This window comes from Euleptes europaea, chromosome 21, assembly GCF_029931775.1.
Source record: "Euleptes europaea isolate rEulEur1 chromosome 21, rEulEur1.hap1, whole genome shotgun sequence".
In the NCBI taxonomy this organism is placed as follows: Eukaryota; Metazoa; Chordata; class Lepidosauria; order Squamata; family Sphaerodactylidae; genus Euleptes; species Euleptes europaea.
In genome coordinates, this window is record NC_079332.1 from 10,764,760 (window position 1) to 10,787,159 (window position 22,400).

The 22,400-nt window shown below is 47.7% G+C and overlaps 1 protein-coding gene across 2 annotated transcripts in view; it reads left to right on the forward strand.

Moving 5' to 3' along the window:
- The first annotated feature begins 1,774 nt into the window (after window positions 1–1,774).
- The window catches only part of METTL9 (methyltransferase 9, His-X-His N1(pi)-histidine), a 30,856-nt gene continuing 10,230 nt past the window's right edge, over window positions 1,775–22,400 (forward strand). For both annotated transcript variants that reach the window (XM_056866262.1, XM_056866263.1), the window contains exons 1-4: window positions 1,775–1,954; window positions 13,685–13,875; window positions 19,097–19,306; window positions 21,968–22,152. In XM_056866262.1, the coding sequence (XP_056722240.1) occupies window positions 1,781–1,954; window positions 13,685–13,875; window positions 19,097–19,306; window positions 21,968–22,152 (760 nt within the window). In that variant the 5' untranslated portion in view covers window positions 1,775–1,780. The remainder of the gene's footprint in view (window positions 1,955–13,684; window positions 13,876–19,096; window positions 19,307–21,967; window positions 22,153–22,400) is intronic.

Below are 22,400 nucleotides of genomic sequence, written 5' to 3' on the forward strand. Positions count from 1 at the left end.
ACTGTAGTCTGGAGACCAGTTGTAATTCCAGGAACTCTCCAGGCACTCCCTGGAGGTTGGCAATCCTACCATCACCCACTCTTAGTTCCCGGTGCACTCCCACAACCAGGATTCGCACGCCGCCTTGTGGCCTCTTGCCCAAAGCGCAGCCGACATGGCAGGGCTAAGAGCCGGTTCTAATTCTTCACATCCTCTCAATCAGACGGTTGACCCTGAAGGGACGAGTCAGGGGCAAAGTGTCTGGAGGCTCAGGGCTCTGTGGCAGCCAGGAGGGGCTGGTCACAGTTCTCTCAGAAATCTCTCAGCCCCACCTACCTTACAAGGTGCCTGTTGGGGGCGGGGGAGGCAATTGTAAGCCGCTTCGAGACTCCTTACGACAGAGAAAAGAGGAGTATAAAAACCAACTCTTTAGAACATAAGAAAAGCCATGCTGGATCAGACCAAGGCCCCCCAAGTCCAGCAGTCTGTTCACACAGTGGCCAACCAGGTGTTTCAACCAGGTGCTTGGCATGCAGAAGGCCCCAGGTTCAATCCCCGGCATCTCTAGTTAAAGGGACTAGGCAGGTAGGTGATGGGAAAGACCACTGTCTGAGACCCTGGAGAGCCACTGCCGGTGTGAGTAGACAATACTGACTGATGGACCAAGGGTCTGGTTCAGTATAAGGCATAGGTTTGGCAGGTCCTTCTTCGCCACCGGCGGGAGGTTTTTAGGGCGGAGCCTGAGGAGGGATTTGGGGGAGGGGAAGGACTTCAGTGCCATAGAGTCCAACTGCCAAAGCGGCCATTTTCTCCAGGTGAACTGATTTATATCGGCTGGAGATCAGTTGTAATAGCAGGTCTCCAGCCATCACCTGGAGGTTGGCAACCCTAATAAGGCAGCGTCGTGTTTTCATGGCTTTGCTTATGTTCCAGGGAGGGGCTGTGGCTCAGTGGCAGAGCCTCTGCTTGGCATGCAGAAGATCCCAGGTTCAATCCCGCAGCATCTCCAGTTAAAGGGACTAGACAAGCAGGTGATGTGAAAGACCTCTGCCTGAGACCCTGGAGAGCCGCTGCCTGTCTGAGCAGACAACACGGACTTTGATGGACCCGGGATCCGATTCAGTAGAAGGCAGCTCCATGGGCGAAAACGCATGGTCGCTTTATCCCCCTTTAATCCCTGTTTCAGCCAGGATTCAGCCAGGATCGAACACATGCGTTTCACTTAATGTGCGTTCGATCCTGGCTAAAACAGGGATTAAAGGAAGATAAAGCGACCATGCATTTTCGCCCCATGTGTTCATGTGGAGCATCCCCGGACAAAGGGGCGTGCCCGGCCGCCAGGGCCTGTCTGTCAACGCGAGGGGGGAGGCGCTTCCTTCCCCGGCCCCGCCCACCCCTCCTTGGGTGCCTGCCGCCGCCGCCGGCTTTTGAAAGCAGCGCCCCCGCCCGGCGCCGCCGGTCCCTGCCCGCTGATTGGCCGAGCGGCGGGGCCCCGAACGCGCGCGAGAGGGAAGGGAAGAGGGCAAAGGAGTGGGCAGGAGGGCCTCCTCCTCCTCCGCGTGTCCCCGTCAATCCCGTCCGGGCCGGAGCCCCGGGCCGCGCGCCGGGGGTTCCGCCGCAGCCCGTCGCCCCTGTGTCTGCTGCGGCCGCGGAAGGGGAGCTCGCCCGCGTTGGCGGCTGCCATGGAGAAAAGAGGCGGCGGCGGCGGGAGGAGGGGGTGATCCGGAGGGTCCCCCCCCACCTTTGGCAGCCTGGTCCCCTCCCCCTCCCTCCCCCCCCCCACCGCCAACCCAACCCCCCCATGAGACTCTGCCTGGCCTGGCTGGGCTTGTACACCTTGTCCTTGTGGGCGCTCAGGAAGAGGATGTGGGCCGGCCCTGCCAGGTACCTCCGGAGCCCTTTATCCAGGTCCCTCTACGCCAACATGATGGGCAGCCACGGGCAGGCGGAGCCGGGCATCAAGGAGAACCACCAGGTAGGGGGGGGAGGGGGCCGCCGTGGGGGAGGGGCGGGAGGGGGAGGGGCGCGCCCCCCTCCCCGGGGGCTGCAGACCCGCCGCCTCTCCCCCTGCCAAGGAAGCGATGGCAGAGCTGTGGGGGGGGTGGGTAGGTGGGGGGGGAAGGGGGGGCGTCATATCGCTCTCACACTTGGGTGGGGGAGAAAGGAGGGTCTTCTTTGGAAATAGCTCTGAGAGGAGCACCCTCTCCCCAAAAAAATCCTCTTTCCCCCCCCCTCTCTCCCCCTGCCAAGGAAGCAATGGCAGAGCTGTGGGGTGGGTGGGGGGGAAGGGGGGTGTTATGTTGCTCTCACACTGGGGTGGGGGTTGGGGGGAGAAAGGAGGGTCTTCTTCGGAAATAGCTCTGAGGGGCATCCCCCTCCCCAAATCCTTTCCCCTCATTTAGGCCCCCCCCAGGCCCAAAAGAGAGGGAATTGAGGCACCCCATTGCCTCAGAGTCCGGCCGTTTCTCTGAGAGGAAGGGGCTAGGGTGTCTTGAGGGGGGTTGTTTTGGGGTGTGGGCTCCAAAGTTTTTTTTTTGGGGGGGTCTCTCCTGTCAGGGGGGGGATCGTTTGACCTGGAGGTTGAGCCTGGGACCCTCTGAGGTCCTGCCCCTGGGGCAAGACCTCAGAGGGTCCCAGGCTCAACCTCCAGGTCAAACGATCCCCCCCTGACAGGAGAGACCCCCCCCCAAAAAAACTTTGGAGCCCACACCCCTGAGTCAGGCCTTCTGTCAGCCAAGCTCGGCATCACCCGCTCTGACTGGCAGCGGCTCTTCGGGGCGTACAGGTCCTTCCTGGCCACCCTCGGGGGGTTATGGAGGGGCAGGGCTGCCAGATCCAGGTTGGGAGGCTCCTGGAGATTTGGGGATGGAGCCTGGGGGAGGACAGGGACAACGCCTCAGAGCCCACCCTCCGAAACATCCATTTTCTCCAGGGGAACGGTAGTCTGGAGATGAGGTGTGATTCCGGGGGATCTCCAGGTCCCACCTGGAGGCTGGCATCGCTAGGAGGAAGGAACCTCAGTGGGGGACAGTGCCATAGAGTCCACCCTCCATAGGTGCCATAGAGTGCACCCTCCCAAGAATCCTATTTTCTTTAGGGGAAGTGATCTCTGTAGTCTAGAGATGAATATAGTTACTATATTCTTCTATTTTATATGTAATATTTACTATATATTATATAGGATGGCCCAGGCTAGCCTGATCTCGTCAGATCTCAGAAGCTAAGCAGAGTCGGCCCTGGTTAGTATCTGGATGGGAGACCACCAAGGAATACCAGGGTTGCTGTGCAGAGGAAGGCACTGGCAAACCACCTCTATTAGTCTCTTGCCATGAAAACCCCAAAAGGGGTCGCCATAAGTTGGCTGCGACTTGAAGGCACTTTACACACACACATTATATATACTATATAATATTATATATTTTACTATATAATATACTATATGTAACTATATTCTGGGGGATTCCCAGGTCTCACCTGGAGGCTGGCATCCCTACCTGGAGATTTGGGGATGGAGCCTGAGGGAGGACAGGGACCTCAGTGGGGGACAATGCCATAGAGTCCACCCTCCAAAGCATCCATTTTCTCACGGGGGGCTGATCTCTGCACTCTGAAGATGTGCTTGTGATTCCGGGGGATCTCCAGGTCCCACCTGGAGGCTGGCATCGCTAGGAGGAAGGAACCTCAGTGGGGGACAGTGCCATAGAGTCCACCCTCCCAAGAATCCCATTTTCTTCAGGGGGAACTGATCTCTGTAGTCTGGAGATGAGCTGTAATTCTGGGATGGGTGGGTGTCCCCAAGTCCCACCTGGAGACTGGCATCTCTATCAAGGAGTGATCTTTTGCTCAGTCTTTTAGTTGCGAAAGTCGGGAACTGAACCCAGGATCTTCTGCACACAAAGCAGGTCCTCTGACACTGAACTAAGGACCCTTCACATTAAGTGTTTGAATGCACAGAGCTGCCTTGTTCTTGATTTATCCAGGTCGGCTCTGCCAGGGTCTCAGGCAGAGGTCTTGCACGTCGCCTACTGCATGATCTTTTTAATGGGGGGATTTGAACCTGCAAAGAGCAGATACTGTTACCGCCGAGCCACAGCTCCTGCGACCGAAAAGACAAAGAAGGGGTTGGAGCGGATGCATTGCCTGAATGTGTGCTTTTTAAAAAAATAATGTATTTATTGCGGGTGGCAATTTTGAGAGGAGGGAAGTGGGAGAAATCCTTGGCTAGGAGAAGGTAATGGCGGTGTGCCTTGGACTGAGCAGATCTCGTTCCTGCTGTGAACTCACTAGGTGGTCTAAGGCTAACCACTGTTTTTCTCAGACTCCGTCCCCAGTGCCCTATTGAATAAGTATGTAACTATATATCTATATCTATATACATATCTATATATATACACACACACACACAAAAGCCAGTATAGTGGTTAAAAGCGGTGGAATCTAATCTGGAGAACAGGGTCTGATTCCCCGCTCCTCCACACGCAGCCTGTTGGTTGACCTGGGGCCAGTCACAGTTCTCTCAGAACTCTCTCAGCCCATGCAGAGGCAGGCCACGGCAAACCACCTCCGAACGTCTCTTGCCTTGAAAACCCTACGGGGTCGCCATTAGTCGGCTGTGACTTGCACACACAATTCAGGGTTTACTCCAGTGGAGGATCCCAAATGCGTCACACAGCACATTAGCAGCTGATTTGAAGCGCTGAGGGAGAAGGAGGGTTTAACCGTCCCCCCCCCATCTCTGCTCCTCTCGTCTTAATAGCACCCCTCTCCATTCAAAAAGCTCTTCATAAGAACATAAGAAAAGCCCTGCTGGATCAGACCAAGGCCCATCATCAAGTCCAGCAGTCTGTTCACACAGTGGCCAAACAATTGCCTCTAGGAAGCCCACAAACAAGAAGACTGCAGCAGCATTGTCCTGTCTGTGTCCCACGGCACCTAACATAATCATTATGCTCCTCTGATCCTGGAGAGAATAGGTATGCATCATGACTAGTACCCATTTTGACTAGTAGCCATGAATAGCCCTATCCTCCATGAATATGTTCACTCCCCTCTTAAAGCCTTCCAAGTTGACAGCCATCAGCACATCCTGGGGCAGGGAGTTCCACAATTTAACTATGCCTTGTGTGAAGAACGAAGGGGTTGCAGATTAATGAGCTTAAAGAAGGCCGCTCTATATTCCTTGCTGATATTTTAAATGGGATTCCCCAGTTCTAAAAACTTATTTTCTATCGATCACATTTTTACCCTGACCTTTCTCCAAGGATTTCAAGCTGCCGTGCAAAGCTCTGCCCCCCATCCCAAACACTGTTTTGTCCTCACAACACCCCAATGAGGTAGGTTAGACCAAGGCTGGCCTTTTTTCACTCATTGAGCTTATAGTTGCCAGCTCCAGGTAGGGAAACAGGGTCGCCATAAGTCAGCTTTGACTTGATGGCACTTTCTACCATGTGCGCACATACACACACGCCATGATACATGCACACAGGCTGACAGAGAATATATGTGAAGCCCTCTGGAGGCTCAAAAAGTGCTACGTAAATAGTAAGGGTATTGTTGCTTGTGTGTAGGAAGGTTATTTTTGTTTGGGGAGGTGACCTAGAAAGCGCATGCGCTGCTGGGGAGAAGTATAGATACATGGATTGGAAGAGGAGAGAGCACAAACAGAACATAATCATGAAGGGTGAAAAGTCTCTGGGGGTAGGGTTGTCAGCCTCCAGGTACTAGCTGGAGATCTCCTGCTATCACAACTGATCTCCAGCCGATAGAGATCAGATCACCTGGAGAAAATTGCTGCTTTGGCAATTGGACTCTATGGGCGAAAACTCATGGTCGCTTTAGCCTCCTTTATTCCTTGTTTCAGCCAGGATCGAATGCAGGTTCGGCGAAAACGCATGCGTTCGATCCTGGCTGAAACAGGGGGAAAAGGAGGCTAAGGCGACCGTGCGTTTTCGCCCTATGGCATTGAAGTCCCTCCCCAAACCCCGTCTTCCTCAGGATCCACCCCCAAAACCTCACGCCGGTGGCAAAGAGGGACCTGGCAACCCTACTCTGGAAGAGAGACGGGTCTCAGGAGAGTCAGCACATAGATTTTCTGTAAGTAATTTGTAAGAAGCAATGAAGAGGGGCTTGCGTCCAAAGAATAAGGGAAAAGGGGTAAGGTGAATGTGAAAGGCCTTTTCATAACCCTCCCCCCTGGCCACAAACTGACCAGGAATGCAATTGGGTGCACAAAACGTGGTTCAGGACCCTAAAACGTGCCAATGCGTAACAACATAAAGGATTCTAATCCAGGTCTGAAGGGCAGGAAAGTTGGCAGCACACTGACATTGACTTCTGTCAGATTGGAAGGGTGCAGTTCTGCTTAGGATGGCCCTGGTTAGCCTTTCAACTGGAGAGAGCAAGCGTGGTCTCTATTCCAAAAGAGGAACTGTCTCAATCAGCGAGGTATCATTATGTGTTTTGTAATTTAAGTTAAGCAAACATGGACTGAGTAAGCTGAGGGAAACTATACTAGATTCTTCCTAGTTCTTCCTAGCCTAGGGTTGCTATCCTCCAGGTACTAGCTGGCGATCTCCTGTTATTACAACTGATCTCCAGCGTTAGAGATCAGTTCATCTGGAGAAAATGGCCTCTTCGGCAGTTGGACTCAATGGCATTGAAGCCCCTCCTCAAACCCCGTCCTCCTCAGGCTCCATCCTGAGTACCTCCCGCTGGTGGCGAAGAAGGACCTGGCAATTCTATCCTAGCCCAACTTTTGTAAGTTTTCTATATTGATAAGCCTAGGAGCTTATGTGGCTTGGGGAGGGGCTGTGGCTCAGTGATGAACATCTGCTTGGCGTGTGGAAGGTCCCAGGTTCAATCCCTGGCATCTCCAGTTAAAAGGATTGGGTAGTAGGATTGGGGGATGTGAAAAGGCTCTGCCTTAGACCCTGGACAGTCACTGCCAGTGTGGGTAGACAATACTGAACCTTGATGGATCAAGGGTCTAACTCAGTAGAAGTCCGTTTGGGGTGTATGCTCTGGAAGGGGAAAATCCAAGATGCATGGTAGCCCGGGCACCTAAAAATTAGTTGAAGTTTAGGAACCAGAAATATTGTTGCATTATTTCTTGTAGATTTATGCAGTGAAGATAACTTTACCTGTGATGAGTGAAAACATTTGGAAGAATTTCGGAGTCTCCCACATTTTTGCTTGGGGGTGGCAGGTGACAATCGTTTTCGAAAAAATAAAATGATGAATAGCATTGTTAAGGGGAAACAAAACAATATGAACCATTTTGTGCTTTATTGTTTTTGTTGGGTCACCTTTGGGTAAGGTGTGTATCAAGTTTCGGCTTTGTACGGAACTATTTTGCAGGCAGCCAACAAAATCTGAGATGGAGCTGGAAGGGGGTTATGTAATGGGAGCAGCAGCAAACCAGGAACAGGTGTAACTCGAACCCAGATTTCCCAACTTCCCTGTTGCAGCGGTGACTGGCAAAAGTGTCTGTTTTTCGGTTACGCAACTCCGGAAAAACCATCACTGCTCCCAGATTTGAAATATTAGTTCCGCCACGGAGCTGGTACTTGCATCAACTTTCTGTCGCAGCCACATTTCTTGAACTGGACAGGTTGCTTCCGTTTATTTTATTTGCCTTATTTGCATGTGCGGGATTTCCAGAAAGTCATTGGCTATTTTCAGCCCCATTTCACTTGAGCAAAGATTGATGCTCCAACCTGTCGGCAGCAGGAAAGGTAGTGTGTTTAGTTACGTGCAGACAAGCTAGCTAACAAGAGAAATTGAGTAACTGGCTTAATTTAGCGGGGACAGACTCTCTGTGCCCGCTCCCCGCTTCTGTTTGTTCTTATGCAATTCCCTGGAATCCCTTGCGAGTTCGTCCTACCTCATCTCGAGTCTTGCTTCAGCCTTATTACTGTGGGCTGTATCTGATGGGAAGAGGAGTATGTGTCGTCGTTATGCAAGAGGAAGGAAAACCACACTTGCCAGGGCTTAGTTTCCAGCATCCATAGGTTTCTTTATTTATCTATTTGTTCAACTTATATCTCGCCCTCAATTCCTGGCTGAAACCAGGCTTGGGGCGGCTAAGCCTAGGAGCTTATGCATCTTGAGGAGGGGCAGGCAGCAACGGCTTACAGCGTCTAAAAATGTATATATTTATATATTCATTAAAACAATAAAGGTAAAGGCAGTCTCCTGTGCAAGCACCGGGTCATAACTGATCCATGGGGTAATGTCACATCATGACGTTTACTAGGTAGACTATGTTTACGGGGTGGTTTGCCATCGTCTTCCCCAGTTGTCTACCCTTGACCCCCAGCAAGCTGGGTACTCGTTTTACCGACCTTGGAAGGATGGAAGGCAGAGTCGACCTTGAGCCGGCGTCCTGAAACCGACTTCTGTCGGGATTGAACTCAGGCCGCGAGCAGAGCTTTTGACTGCAGTGCTGCGGCTTACCACTCTGTACCACGGGGCTCTTAAAAACAACAAAGCAGTCTCCGTAAAACATACAAATTCAGAAAGGTTTAAAACCCAAAAACCCAACTGTGTATGTGTGTAAAGTGCCGTCAAGTCGCAGCCTGACGAGATCAGGCTAGCCTGGGCCATCCAGGTCAGAGCTACAGGTGGCTAAAACCATAATAGCTGCACACAAAGCCCCAGTTCTATTGAAATGCCATTATAAAGTAGAGGACTGGGGGTGGGTGGGAAGGGAGGCCAGCTGAGATATAAACTCGTAGCTGTCCTCAACCATAGGCCCGGTGGAACAACTGGCTTACAGACCCTGTGGAATTGTTTAAGATCCCGCAGGGCCCTGATCTCGCCCAGAAGAGAGTTCCACCGAGAAAGCCCTGGCCCTGGTTGAGGACAGCCGGACTAGGGTCGCCAGGTCCTTCTTCGCCACCGGCGGGAGGTTTTTGGGGCGGAGCCTGAGGAGGGGAGGGACTTTAATGCCATAGAGTCCGATGGGCAAAGTGGCCGTTTTCTCCGGGTGAACTGATCTCTGTCGACTGGAGATCAGTTGTAATAGCAGGAGATCTCCAGTTAGTACCTGGAGGTTGGCTACCCTAAGCTGGACACTCTTCGGGCCAGGGACCACCAGGAGATGGCCGTTTGCATTCACTCGTTTCTATTTATGCACATTGGGTAATACGATCATCAGAAAGGTGCTGTTAGCTGCCATTCCCATCAATAGTTACTTCCAGGATGTTTTGAGGAGTGCTGTCATCAACTGTTTGAATGAGTAGCTAGTAAATTGGGAAGAACCAGTTATCCCTCCCTTTAAAAGCACAGAGGAGGAACGAGGAAGCAAATATTGGTTTGTTTGTTTATTTATTTCATCCATTTATACCTCACCTTTCTCCCCAATGGGGGTTTATGGCATTCTCCTCTCCTCCATTTTATCCCAACTACAACCCTGCAAGGAAGGCTGAGAGTGTGTGACTGGCCCAATGTCCTCCAGCAAACTTAACCACTATATCACACTGGCTTTTTTTTTTTTAAAGAACACAACTAGAGTTGTAATAAATTATTAGTCAAGTATTGGCTGAGTTCGATAAAAATGCAAAAGGTAAAATCCCATGTACTGGATTTGGGTTGTTTTTAAGCAGCATAAAGAATTAAAAGCATGCTGAGAGAAGGGTTTTTTTTGTTTTTTGTTAATAAATGTATTTGCATCCTAAAAAGAAACTGTTTAAAAAGTTCATCAAAACTATTTACTTATAGGTCCGGTTCATTATAAATACATTTATTTAGTTGGAATGTTTTTTAATTAAATACACATCCTGTTTTTCCAAGTTAATTATTCAAATTAGCAAAGCAGACAATACGATCATTAAAAAATAATGTTCACAGAGCAAATAAATAGCAGCAATTTTTAAAATCCGCCCTGAGCCTGGCTCGCTGGGGATGAGGGCGGGTTATACATTAGAAAAATAAAATAAAAAAGCCTTAGCAATTAGCCGTGTAATGCTATGCAGTGTAACTCCTATCTAAGCCCCATGAATTTAAACTGGAGTAGCTGTGTAGAATAGCTGCATTAAAATTGTAGTTTAGAGGAAGTTATTTACTACGTACTGTGCAGTACCTTATATGACTCTTTCCATATCCACCAAAGAGCTGCATGTTCCGATGAAGTGGCAGTATTCATTATGAGACAAAACACATATGAGTAACTTTAATCAACTTTCAAAGAAAATTAACGAAGTGTTTTTTAAGGTATAATAAATTTATAAAAAATTTCCCCACTGCCTAATTTTAAGTTTTTCATTCTGGCGATGCACCCAGAGCTTATTCTTCATTAAATAAGAACGCCTTGTGTTGGGAGAACAGCACAGACAGGCAGGAGGGGCGCTTAACTGGGAACGATCTGGACGTTCCCAAACAAAAACTTGGAACACCCAAAGGAATGTTGCCACACACTTATTTCTAGCGTTGGGCTCCTGGCTGCCCAAGGGAAAACATCACTGGCCGATAGGGTTGCCAACCTCCAGGTGGTATAAGCAAACTAAGGCTGGTGGTAATTATACTAACAAAAAAGAAAAACGTATCAGCAACGCAGACTACAATATTATGCCAAATTGAACACATGAAGCTGCCTTATACTGAATCAGACCCTCAGTCCATCAAAGTCAGTATTGTCTACTCAGATCGACAGCGGCTCTCCAAGGTCTCAGGCAGAGAAAGGTCTTTCACATCACTACTTGCCTAGTCCCTTTAACTGGAGATGCCGGGGATCGAACCTGGGACCTTCTGCATGCCAAGCAGATGCTCTACAAACTGAGCCATGGCCCCTTCTTTTATAGAATGTAGACTATAATTGCACCAATCATATCTTATCACTATATACTACAGACTAAACCTGCTATCACTATATGGTAAAGACTAAAGACTCCATATAAGAATAGAATTAAATTCTATTCTATTCTACACCATATAAGAGGAGAACAAAATCACTATGAAAGAGTCTGTAGCTTTCTATGACTCTTATTTCATAGTGATTTTGTTCTCTTATATGGTGTATGTTTAGTATTTAGTATATAGTGATAGCATGTTTAGTCTGTAGTATATAGTGATAAGATATGATTGGTGCAATTATAGTCTACATTCTATAAAAGATTTTGGCATAATGTGGACTGCGTTGCTGATACCATTTTTCTTTTCTTTTTTAGTATAACCTCCAGGTGGTGGCAGGAGATCTGCTATTACAACTGAGAGCCAGCGTGGTGTGGTTAAGAGCGGTGGTTTGGAGCGGTGGACTCTGATCTGGAGAACTGGGTTGGATTCCCCACTCCTCCACATGAGCGGCGGAGGCTAATCTGGTGAATTGGATTTGTTTCCCCACTCCTACACATGAAGCCAGCTGGGTGACCTTGGGCTGGTTACAGCTCTCTCAGCCCCACTTACCTCACAGGGTGTCTGTTGTGGGGAGGGGAAGGGAAGGTGGTTGTAAGCCGGTTTGATTCCTCCTTATTTTCCTTTGTCCTGATCTCATCAGATCATTTCACCTGGAGAAAATGGCCGCTTTTGCAATTGGACTCTATGGCATTGAAGTCCCTCCCCTCCCCAAACCTTGCCCTCAGGCTCCGCCCCCAAAACCTCCCGTTGGTGGCGAAGAGGGGACCTAGCAACCCTACTGGCTGAAAAGCATCTGTAGTTGAATTGCAGTGCTGCAAGAGCCTCTGGAAAGCATGCTGCTCGAAAGTCCAGTAAAAAAAGCACTATTAGTTTCTTTTGGTGCATAGACAACAATAGCCCTGACCTGGATGGCCCAGGCTAGCCCAATCTCGTCAGATCTCGGAAGCTAAGCAGGGCCAGCCCTGCTTAGTATTTGGATGGGAGACCACCAAGGAAGTCCAGGGTCTCTATGCGGAGGAAGGCAGGTCAGGAGTTGGAACAGTCCAAAGTGTGAAGGAACAGACTCGCAAGTCCCCACCCCCCCAAATTCCTTCTGGCTGGTCCCTGGTGGGTCAGAAAACCATGCAGTTATCCCAAGTCTCTACTCAGTGACCCATCCCTCCCCCTCACTTCTGGGTAAAAGGTAAAGGTCCCCTGTGCAAACACCGGGTCATTCCTGACCCATGGGATGATGTCACATCCCGACGTTTACTAGGCAGACTTTGTTTTTGGGGTGGTTTGCCAGTGCCTTCCCCAGTCATCTTCCCTTTACCCCCAGCAAGCTGGGTGCTCATTTTACCAACCTCGGAAGGATGGAAGGCTGAGTCAACCTCGAGCCAGCTACCTGGAACCAACTTCCGTTGGGAAGTTCACTTCTGAGAGGGTACCAAAAACGAACTGGGTGGTAACTGCCACCACCAGTAAATAAGAGAGTAGCTCCCACTGGATGGATTTGCACCTCCAAAACTGTATGCTTCTTGTAGGTTATCCGGGCTGTGTGACTGTGCTCTTGGTATTTTCTTTCCTGACGTTTCGCCAGCAGCTGTGGCAGGCATCTTCAGAGGAGTAACACTGAAGGACAGTGTCTCTCAGTGTTAAGTGTGTAGGAAGAGTAATATATAGTCAAAAAGGGGTTGGGTTTGAGCTGAATCATTGTCCTGCAAAAAGTATCAAAGGTAATATGCTAATCATTGTCCTGTAAGTATCAAGATAATGTGCTAATGAGGATGTGGTATGTTAATATGGAACCATTGTATCCTAAAGTGATCTGTTAATGTGTGACACAAACAGGACACAGGGTCTTATTCCAAGACACTGAAAGACTGGACAATTCTACCAACTATTTTGTCAGATTGCACAGAAAAGCCATTGAAATTCATAAACATCAGCACAACTTTAACATAAAAGAAGAGAGTTTAAGAATGAATAAGGCTTGGCTTCCTGTCCTGAAAACCTCCAGACTAACAAAGACTACAGTCCACAATAGCAATGCTGATTAGCTTTGGATTTCACACATTAACAAATCACTTTAGGATACAATAGTTCCATATTAACATACCACACCCTCATTAGCACATTATCTTGATACTTACAGGGCAATGATTAGCACATTACCTTTGATACTTTTTGCAGGACAATGATTCAGCTCAAACCCAACCCCTTTCTGACTATATATTACTCTTCCTACACACTTGACACTGAGAGACACTGTCCTTCAGTGTTACTCCTCTGAAGATGCCTGCCACAGCTGCTGGCGAAACGTCAGGAAAGAAAATACCAAGACCACGGTCACACAGCCCGGATAACCTACAAGAACCAATGAACTCTGACCGTGAAAGCCTTCGACAATATTTTGTACGCTTCTGTTGCTCTTCAGAGGCTCTGCTCAGTTGCTGCGTCTCCTTCTTCCCCCTGCTTGTGCGGGGCGATTGTCTGCACTTTCGCAGTTTTGAACTTACCATGCTGCAGGGATGGCGAGCTTACCTGCACATCTTCTCTTGCTGAGTCTTAGGTTCTGCAGCCAAGTGGGCCTCCTCTAGATTCCAAACGCAAATCGCGCGTTACCAGGAGCTACGAGAATCTTACCTGATCAAGGAGACGCGTTTCTCGAAGGATCCTTTCGCAGAGCAGTTTGTCAGGGGTGCTTTGACCGTCCCGAACGAACAAACAAGTAACAGTAGATCATTACAGAATCACCATTGTGCTCCTTTACGAGATATTTGAAAAGTAATTGCACGCTCCTAGTTTAACGGTACTGAAATGTGAATAGTACTACTTTTCTAATGTGTTTGTGCGAATGTGTTTCCCTTCGCAGTGGTACTTGTGCAATACGGAGCAGCTGTGTGAATCCCTTCAGCCGGTCTTTGTCCAGAGTTACCTCGACCAAGGAACACAGATCTTCTTAAACAACAGCATTGAGAAATCCGGCTGGCTGTTCATTCAGCTTTACCACTCCTTCGTGTCCTCCGTTTTTAGCCTGTTTATGTCTAGGACATCAATCAACGGGTAAGCGAAATCGGCTTCTCCCCGTCTTCTCTGCCTTTATCGCTGAGGGCAATTCTTGCCACATTTTCTTCAGTTTTACGAGCCACCCCAAAAATGTAGGAGCCAGACGTATTTTTCAGCAATCAAGGCTTTATATTTTATGACCATGCTTACTACTTTGCAGCTCTGCCAGCGGGTTATAAGACTGGAGAGGGACCGTAGAAGGTTTTGGCAGTATGAATGAGGAGTGCGCCGGATCGTGTCGCACCTGAGTCACAACTCATCTGTGACGCTTCCTCTTGAGTTAGCCAAGGGCCTTGCTGGATCAGAGGGGACATGATAACCATCTTCAAGTATTTGAAGGGCTGTCATATAGAGGAGGGTGCTGAGTTTTTTTCTGTCGCCCCAGGTCGTACCAGAACCAACGGGTTGAAATCAAATCAAAAGAGTGTCCGTCTAGACATTAGGAAGAATTTTCTAACCGTTAGAGCGGTTCCTCAGTGGAACAGGCTTCCTCGGGAGGTGGTGAGCTCTCCTTCCCTGGAGGTTTTCAAGAAGAGGTTGGATGGCCATCTGTCAGCAATGCTAATTCTGTGATCTTAGGCAGATAATGAGAGGGAGGGCATCTTGACCATCTTCTGGGCATGGAGTGGGGGTCACTGGGGGTGTAGGGGGGAGGTGGTTGTGGGTTTCCTGCATTGTGCAGGGGGTGGGACTAGATGACCCTGGTGGTCCCTTCCAACTCTAGGATTCTATGATTCTATCACGCTCCGCCTAGGCCAAAACTCTTTGCAAGAATCCTGGCAATGCCTCGGCTACAAAATTGCCTTCTACCAAATCACACCATCAGTTTTTCAGTTATGTCCACTCTGACTGATAGACGCGAAAGCAAAATGGCTGCTGCAGGAGGCGGAGCCAACCACAAGCTGTCAGGGAGCGAGGTTATTAGGGCTGCCAGCCTGCAGGTGGCGGATGGAGATCTCCAGCTATTGCAACTGATCTCCAGGTGACAGAGATCAGTTCCCCTGGAGAAAATGGCCGCTTTGGCGAATGGACTCTATAGCATTGAAGTCCCTCCCCTCTCTAAATCCTGCCCTCCTCAGGCTGTGCCTCCAAAATCTCCAGGTATTTCCCAACCAGGAGCTGGCAACCTTAGAGTTTATGTATGACTCTAATATTAACTCTTCAACATTTCGGGCAGCAGCTCTGTTTAACAGAGTACCTTTAAAATCCGCATACCCGATCAGAAGCCCTGCTGGGCAAAAGCCCCCCTTTGGCCCTGCCCACTTTCTAAAAGCACTCGCCGGACTGTTTGGGCGAGGCTGAGTCTAAATCGCCCTGACTTAAGATGAGCTTATTTCCCTGAGCGCTAAATTCTGCCAAAGACCCAAACTTCCTGCTCTGCTGTCTGCCTTTACATCCTCATTTGCACACTGTGGAAAGTATCGTGTCGCAGCTGTACCATTTTTGGACTCCCTTCACCTAGCCTCCAACACCAAACCCTGCTGTATACTACTGTCTCTCGGAGGAGCGTGCGCAAGATATTATTCTGTGAACCAGCCTTATTTCTCAACTCAACATTCCCTCCAAAGCGTGACGTCCCTCTTAGTGTATTTTCCCTCAGCCCTTCCGTGTTGTTCCCCTCCCGCTCGAAAGGCGTCGAGCGCTGAAGCGGGTCAGTGCTTTTCATTGCCTATGCTCTCAGAATGGACCCCTTCCTGAGAAGAAGTATGTTTTCTTATTCATTTAGACACCTACTAGACAGGACTCAATGTATCTTATTGAAGTATGTTTTCTCTTGAAGTGCTCCAATAAATTATGATGAATGTGAATGTATATACAGTTTATTTTACATAATACATATGCTTGTAAATGGTTACAAAATTCTAAAACATGTTATAAAGTTCAGACGTTATGAGTCTTAAACATGTTCATATGTGCAAGCAATCTTAAACAATCTCTATTCCTCTATATGAGAGTTCAAACCTTAAACCAGTAATAATATTTCATTCAGGAAATATAAGTTACAGAAAGTTTGTAAAATATGGTTAGTGCAATGAATAAGGTTTAATTTAGTTAAAAGCATCTTAATTCAAAGTACCTAGAACATCATAGAACATAAGACATACTTCACCTAGTCATGTCATTTGCAAACCTTCCCAGCATAGCAGGGCTTAGAGAGATCTGAAAAGTTCCTAATCCATGTTAAGGATAAATAGACCTTTTTGTGTTATTTTAGTATTTAAATGTCTTTGGTTAGAGAAATCTCTGGTTCCATGAGTTCATGTCAGAGCTGAAGTCATGAGCCCTTAAAGCATATTTTCAGTCCATGCCAGGACTAAGTTCATGAAACCATAGAGAAATCGCTAAGTGTTATTAGCCTATGAAAGGCCTCTGATCTATGTTGGAATCAGGGAGAGCTATATGTATGTGCATGCCATCTTTAGCTGTGTCAGAACTAGAAAGCAACGCAAAGCTTAAAGCCATGTAAATGTCAGAGTTCTGTGTAAGAACTGAGTGCAGAGGTTTCCCTGTCAGCTAGAGAAACCTCTGACTGATGCTCAGAGAATGTTCAGATTTCTCTCTGTTAACTAGAGAAACGTCTGACGCAAGCTCAGAGAATAAGCTCCTGGTCTCTTCAACTCTTTGAAGGGTTGAAGAGACCTGTGTAAAGGGAGCTATAGGTTTTACAATCGCCATGTCTGTCAGGACTGGGAGGCCTATATAAGGCTAGATAGATCTTAGTGAGAACTCATCGATCCCTGCTAGAATCAATGAGTTCTCAGTGTTTCCATTTCAAATATGGAAAGATCTAAACTCTTAGACTCCACACAAAGGTTGATGGATTATAAGAGTTTCCATCTTATTCATAAGATGGAGAAGTCTGCAGGCATTCAGTTCAGATATCCAGTCCTAGCAAGGGCTGGCTGTCTTGAAAAGAATCCCCCTTTTAGGAAGTTCTCCAGTCTCACAGGAAGATCTGTAAATGTTAGAGATATCTGTAAGTACTCAGAGCACATGAGGACTGAATACTTAGAGAGACCTTTTTAGGCAAAAAAAGTCTTAACCCATATGGAAAGTCTGAGAGCCTCAATCCAAGCAAGAATCAAGGTTCAAAGTCTTTACATCCCAGGTAAGGGATGAAGAGATCCATTCAGGCCAATGGGTATCAACCTGTTAGGAACTCTAACTCTTGGCTAGGAAGTTCCTCCTTTATATACCTTTCAAGATCAGTATCCTTTCCTACTTTTGACAGTACTTGGTTGGATCTGATCTTGAGATTGTTCCAGTGCATCAGCACTTTTGGAACTTGGAGCAGCAGCGTTGTCGCTCTCACCTTGTAAGGATTACCTGTTAGGTCATTTGCTGACCTGGCCATGTACTAAACAGTCAGTTTATGGCTTTATCATATTTCTTTAAATATAATTTTTCCCAGCATTCTCTTCATGTTAAGAATGCGGTTAATTTGACTCTCTGTCTTACCTCTGTGAAAGACCTTCTTAACTTTAAAAGGACTTAAAACTACACATAAAATCACATTGTGACATTTCGTTACATCATTGCTCACCGTCAGCAAATGTTATCAGAGTACAGAGCAAAAGTCAGAAACACCTTGACGTTGCCTGCGTTTCAGTGGAGAACATCCTGGAAGCTTCCTCTCTGGCTTCAAGGTCACTCTGACTATCCTCAGAAACAAGCACCTTTCTAAAAGGGCAATCAGTCAAGGACGGAACTGCTGCTCCTTGACTAAAAACATTTAAGCTGAGTCATTTCCTTTGAGAGTCAGGCTTCTGAAAAACCTGTTTTCTCCTTACATATGAAGTCTATATGGATTTCAAATGGGAAAATTCTATATTATTTCTGCATTTCTGCCTTTGCCCATGACAGCACTTTCTCACACTACCTTCAGGGGGTAGTACTCTAGAACCAATTATGCGGTGGAGACTCAGATTTACCGCTGGGGGCGGGGAGCAGGCCTGGCCTTTGAGCCCAGGGGTGCTCGAGACGGAAATCTTGCCCCAGCACCTTTTTATCAAAATGTAACAGGTGGTTTCCTCCGGCCCATTGTATCCCACGTTCGTCCACTCATGCCGCTTCCTCGCTTTCTTTATCCCATTTCATCCTCGCTGCCACAATTCCTTGTGCCTCCAGAAGCCCTTTCCCTTGATCATAGTTTGCTTTTCCGCAGTTTGGACACCCTGGTACCAATCGCGGTTTTTATGGCAGTTTAATGTCATTCCTAGGCTCGGCTAATGTGTTACATGCCTCCCCCTTGTCTCTCTCTCTCTGTCTCTCCCTCGCTAACCAATTATTTCCTTCCCTTTGCTCTTCCTGCTTCCCCTTTCATCCCCCCGGACCTCCGTGGCAACGACTGTAATCTTCCAGCGCTCAGCCTTCAAAGTCAAACAGGCCGAGATGCCGTTGACGTGCCCCCGTTGAGACCCCGGCTGTCACCTGCAGCAGGTTCCTTAATAAACGGCTCGTTTTCTGTGCCGTGATCCTTCCCGTCACACGGGGGAGCCCCAGACGGCTCCTGTGGTCTTTGCTGCTCAACCGCCAGATTATGCAGTTTTAAAATATTAATCTCCTCTCCCGCTGCTCTAACTGCGCCACCTTCGGCCTCTCTTTTTAAATGTTTTTTCCCCAACCTTCTGGTGTTGCGCGCTTCATTCTTCCCCTTTTTGTCCTTTCTTTCTCAATCCGGACCTTTCAGCATCCTTTCGACACCGTTTGTGTGTGTGTGTGTGTGTGTGCGCGAGCGAGCGAGCACCAACGCCTTGTGAATAGAAAAGCTCACCTGAATTGCACGAGGAAGACATAGGATATTCTGTGGTGGCACTTAGGTCAAAGGGTTGTTTCTGAATGGGAGCTCCCCACAGATTCTTAGGAAGCTCCTCTTGCTCCTCTTGCTCCGAGGAAAAAGAAGAAGAGTTGGATTTTATAAGGGGGGGGGAAGGGGGAAATTTGTATTGGAAGAAGGAAAGTGTAAAGTGTAATTATAAAGGTATGGAGATGTAAAATGACCTCCAATGCAATAAAATATATATATATAAAAAAAAGAGTTGGATTTTATATGCTGAATTTCTCTACCACTTAAAGCCTGTCCTGAAACAAGACCCGAAATTCCTGTTGGTCTCTGTGGTGCTACTTAACTCCTGTCGTTTGTTTTCTACATTTTTCCTGCTCCTCCCACTACAACACTCACCCCTCTCCAAACTTTCTGTCTTTTTTCAAAATTCAGGTTGCTGGGAAGAGGTTCGATGTTTGTCTTCTCGCCGGAGCAATTTCAGAGACTGCTTAAAATAAACCCGGACTGGAAGTCCCGTCGGCTTCTCGATTTAGGAGCCGGGGACGGGGAGGTGACAAAAGTCATGAGCCCCCACTTTGAAGAAACCTATGCCACCGAATTGTCTGAAACCATGATATGGCAGCTGCAGAAAAAGAAATACAGGTATGGGCGCTAACGTTTGTGCGATGGGCAGATACAGACAACTGGCAAACCTCATAGAGACAGCAGCATACTGATGATCTGTAGATTAAATTTTTATTCACCCTTTCCACCAGAATATCCCTGACCAGCCTGATCTTATCAGAGCTTGGAAGAAGCTAAGCAAGGACAGGCCTGGTTAGTATTTGAGCACAAAACCACTGAGGAAGGCCAAGGTTGCTATGCAGAGGAAGGCAATGGTTCATCTAGAGCACTGGTTCCCAACCGGGGGTCCGTGGACCCCCAGGGGTCCACGAGAACTAAATTAAGGTCCGCGAAACAAAGTTATAAACCCATAATAAATTAATATTTTCAATTAAAAGTTCTCTATTATAAAAATATATATTCAAATATTATTCTAAGTTTAATGTTTAACTAACAGTTATGATTAAAGTTTATTTTCAAATTCTCAGAATTTTTATTTTGAACCTTGGGGTCCCTGCACCGAACAAAAAAGTCCTAGTGGTCCCTGGTAAAAAAAAGGTTGGGAACCACTGATCTAGAGGATATATAGAAGGTGGTGCCAAGTGGTTTTCTGTTGCCCCAGAAGGTTGGACCAGAACCAATGGGCTGAAATTAAATCAAAAGAGTTTCCTTCTAGAAGAATTTTAGGAAGAATTTTCTAACAGTTAGAGCGGCTGCTCAGTGGAACAGGCTTCCTTGGGAGGTGGTGAGCTCTCCTTCCCTGGAGGTTTTTAAGAAGAGGCTAGATGGCCATCTGTCAGCAGTGCTGATTCTATGACCTTAGGCAGATCATGAGAGGGAGGGCACCTTGGCCATCCCTTTTCGCCCGAGAAATTTTTACGCGACCCCGCGTATATAGGTATATAAAATAGGTATACAAATCAAATATTTGCTGATAATAAATCACAAAGAAATTATTTTAAAACAAATCTTTGGGTATACATCTAATTTTACCCTTTATTAAAGACTGAAGAAAATTTGCATACTAATGAGATGGATGTGCTCAATTTTTTGCGACCCCCACATTCAGTTACGTGACCCCATATGGGGTTGCGACCCACAGTTTAAGAAGCTTTGGACTAGATGACCCTAGTGGTCCCTTCCAACTCTATGATTCTGTGATCTCTTGCCTCAAAAACCCCATGGTCTTGGGGTCACCATGAGTCAAGTTGCGTCTACACAATCATTATTTATTTCCTCCGAGGCGCTCAGGGCAGGATTTGCGGTTCTCAAACCCTCCACATTATCCTCGCAACCACCTTGTGATGAGCTAGGTTGGATTGAGGATTGGTGACTGGCCCCAGGTCTCACACACGCAGTGAGTATTGTGGCTCAGTGTGGATTTGAACCTGGGTCTCCCCAGCCCGAGTCCCAGCGCTCGAACCCACAGCCCAGTTCTGGCTGTGCTGCAGGAATGAGCTCACTTCTTAGCATTTGTGCTGCAGGCTGGTAATGTTTGGGGCCTCTGATGCTCCTCCCCTAGTTACTGACTTCTTCTGTTGCTGTGGAGCGAAGGCATTAGTTCTTCCCGTCCGTCCATATGTTCCTGCGGCATTTTGACTCTTACTTTTCGGCTCTTTCTTTACAGCTGTCGGTGGCTGGACAGAAGGTTTAAAACGAACCCTTGTTCTGTTTCATGTCACATCAGTCATCCCCTGGCATTTATTCAAGTAGATTTGCGGCTGTTTTTTTTTTTAAATGCCTCTGTTGAATATATATACCTTTCCTGTAAAATGAAGGGGCGGAATGGAGAGAGTAGAATCTTGAACAAAGAAGAAATTCAGAATACCTTTATTGGCATAATACAATTTATAAAGTGTAAAAGGATGAAATTTAAAATAAAATTGATATATATTCATTCCTTGTTGTTATAGTCCTTCTTCAGACTAAGTTCCCATTGGTTGGCTGCTATCATCAGGAATCTTGCCACATTTTCTGTGATCTCAGGATCTCGATCGACTAATAGTTTATAAAGCATTTTCCTGTTGTTTGGGGGAAAGTTCGGAACTAGAGGTTTTATAAGATTTTCTCTTGGGAAGTCATATAGGTGGCAATCCAAAAGTATGTGAGACAGGGAGTCGGGACAGAACAAAGAAGAAGAAGAAGAGTTGATTTTTATATGCCGACTTTCTCTACCACTTAAGGAACACTCAAACCGGCTTACAATCACCTTCCCTTCCCCTACCCCGGTTGGTTTCCCCGCTCCTCCACATGAAGCCAGCTGGGTGACCTTGGGCTAGTCACAGTTCTCGCCGAACTCTCTCAGCCCCATTCACCTCACAAGGTGGCTGTTGTGGGGAGAGGAAGGGAAGGCGATTGTAAGCCTGTTTGAAACTCCTTAAAGGTAGAGAAAATAGGGGTATAAAAACCAACTCCTTCTCCTCCTCCTCCTCTTCTTCGTCTTCGTCTTCCTCCTCCTCCGTCTCTCTCTTGAAGCCTAACCTACCTCACCTCTCCATAAAATGGGAAGGGGGAGGGAGAATTCTGAAAAGGTGGGTTTACGGCAAGTCACACGTGTGGCAGCTGGGGGTCATGAACAAGACATCGCCCTTTCCTTCGTTGCCTTGCTTGCCCCAGATTACTGTAGCCCTGATGGAGGTGAACTATCTGCCCGCCCCCCTGGTTGTAGGTAAACCTCTGGCTTTCTCCCCCTCCCCGCAGAGTGCTGGGCATCAACGAATGGCAGAACACGGGATTCCAGTACGACGTCATCAGCTGCTTGAACCTGCTCGATCGCTGCGATCAGCCATTGACTGTATTAAAAGATATTAGGAGCGTTCTGGAGCCTACGAGAGGCAGGGTCATCCTCGCCCTGGTTCTTCCCTTCCATCCGTATGTGGAAAATGGTAAGTGGGATTTATTACGAATGCTATCCTCAGCAGATGTGCCCAATTCTCCGTCCGTCAAGGCCAGGAGGCTTTAGAAAGACGCAGCTCTGCTCAGGATCGCGCTGTAAAATGTATGGAAAGCAGTTGAGCAGTTGCCTCTGTTATTATCCTAAGCTGCTCTTGGCTCCATTTCAGAATATGGCACTTGTCCCACGGGCCTCGGTTAGTCTGGGTCAAAACTACTGCTGCCCTTTTACATAGAGAGG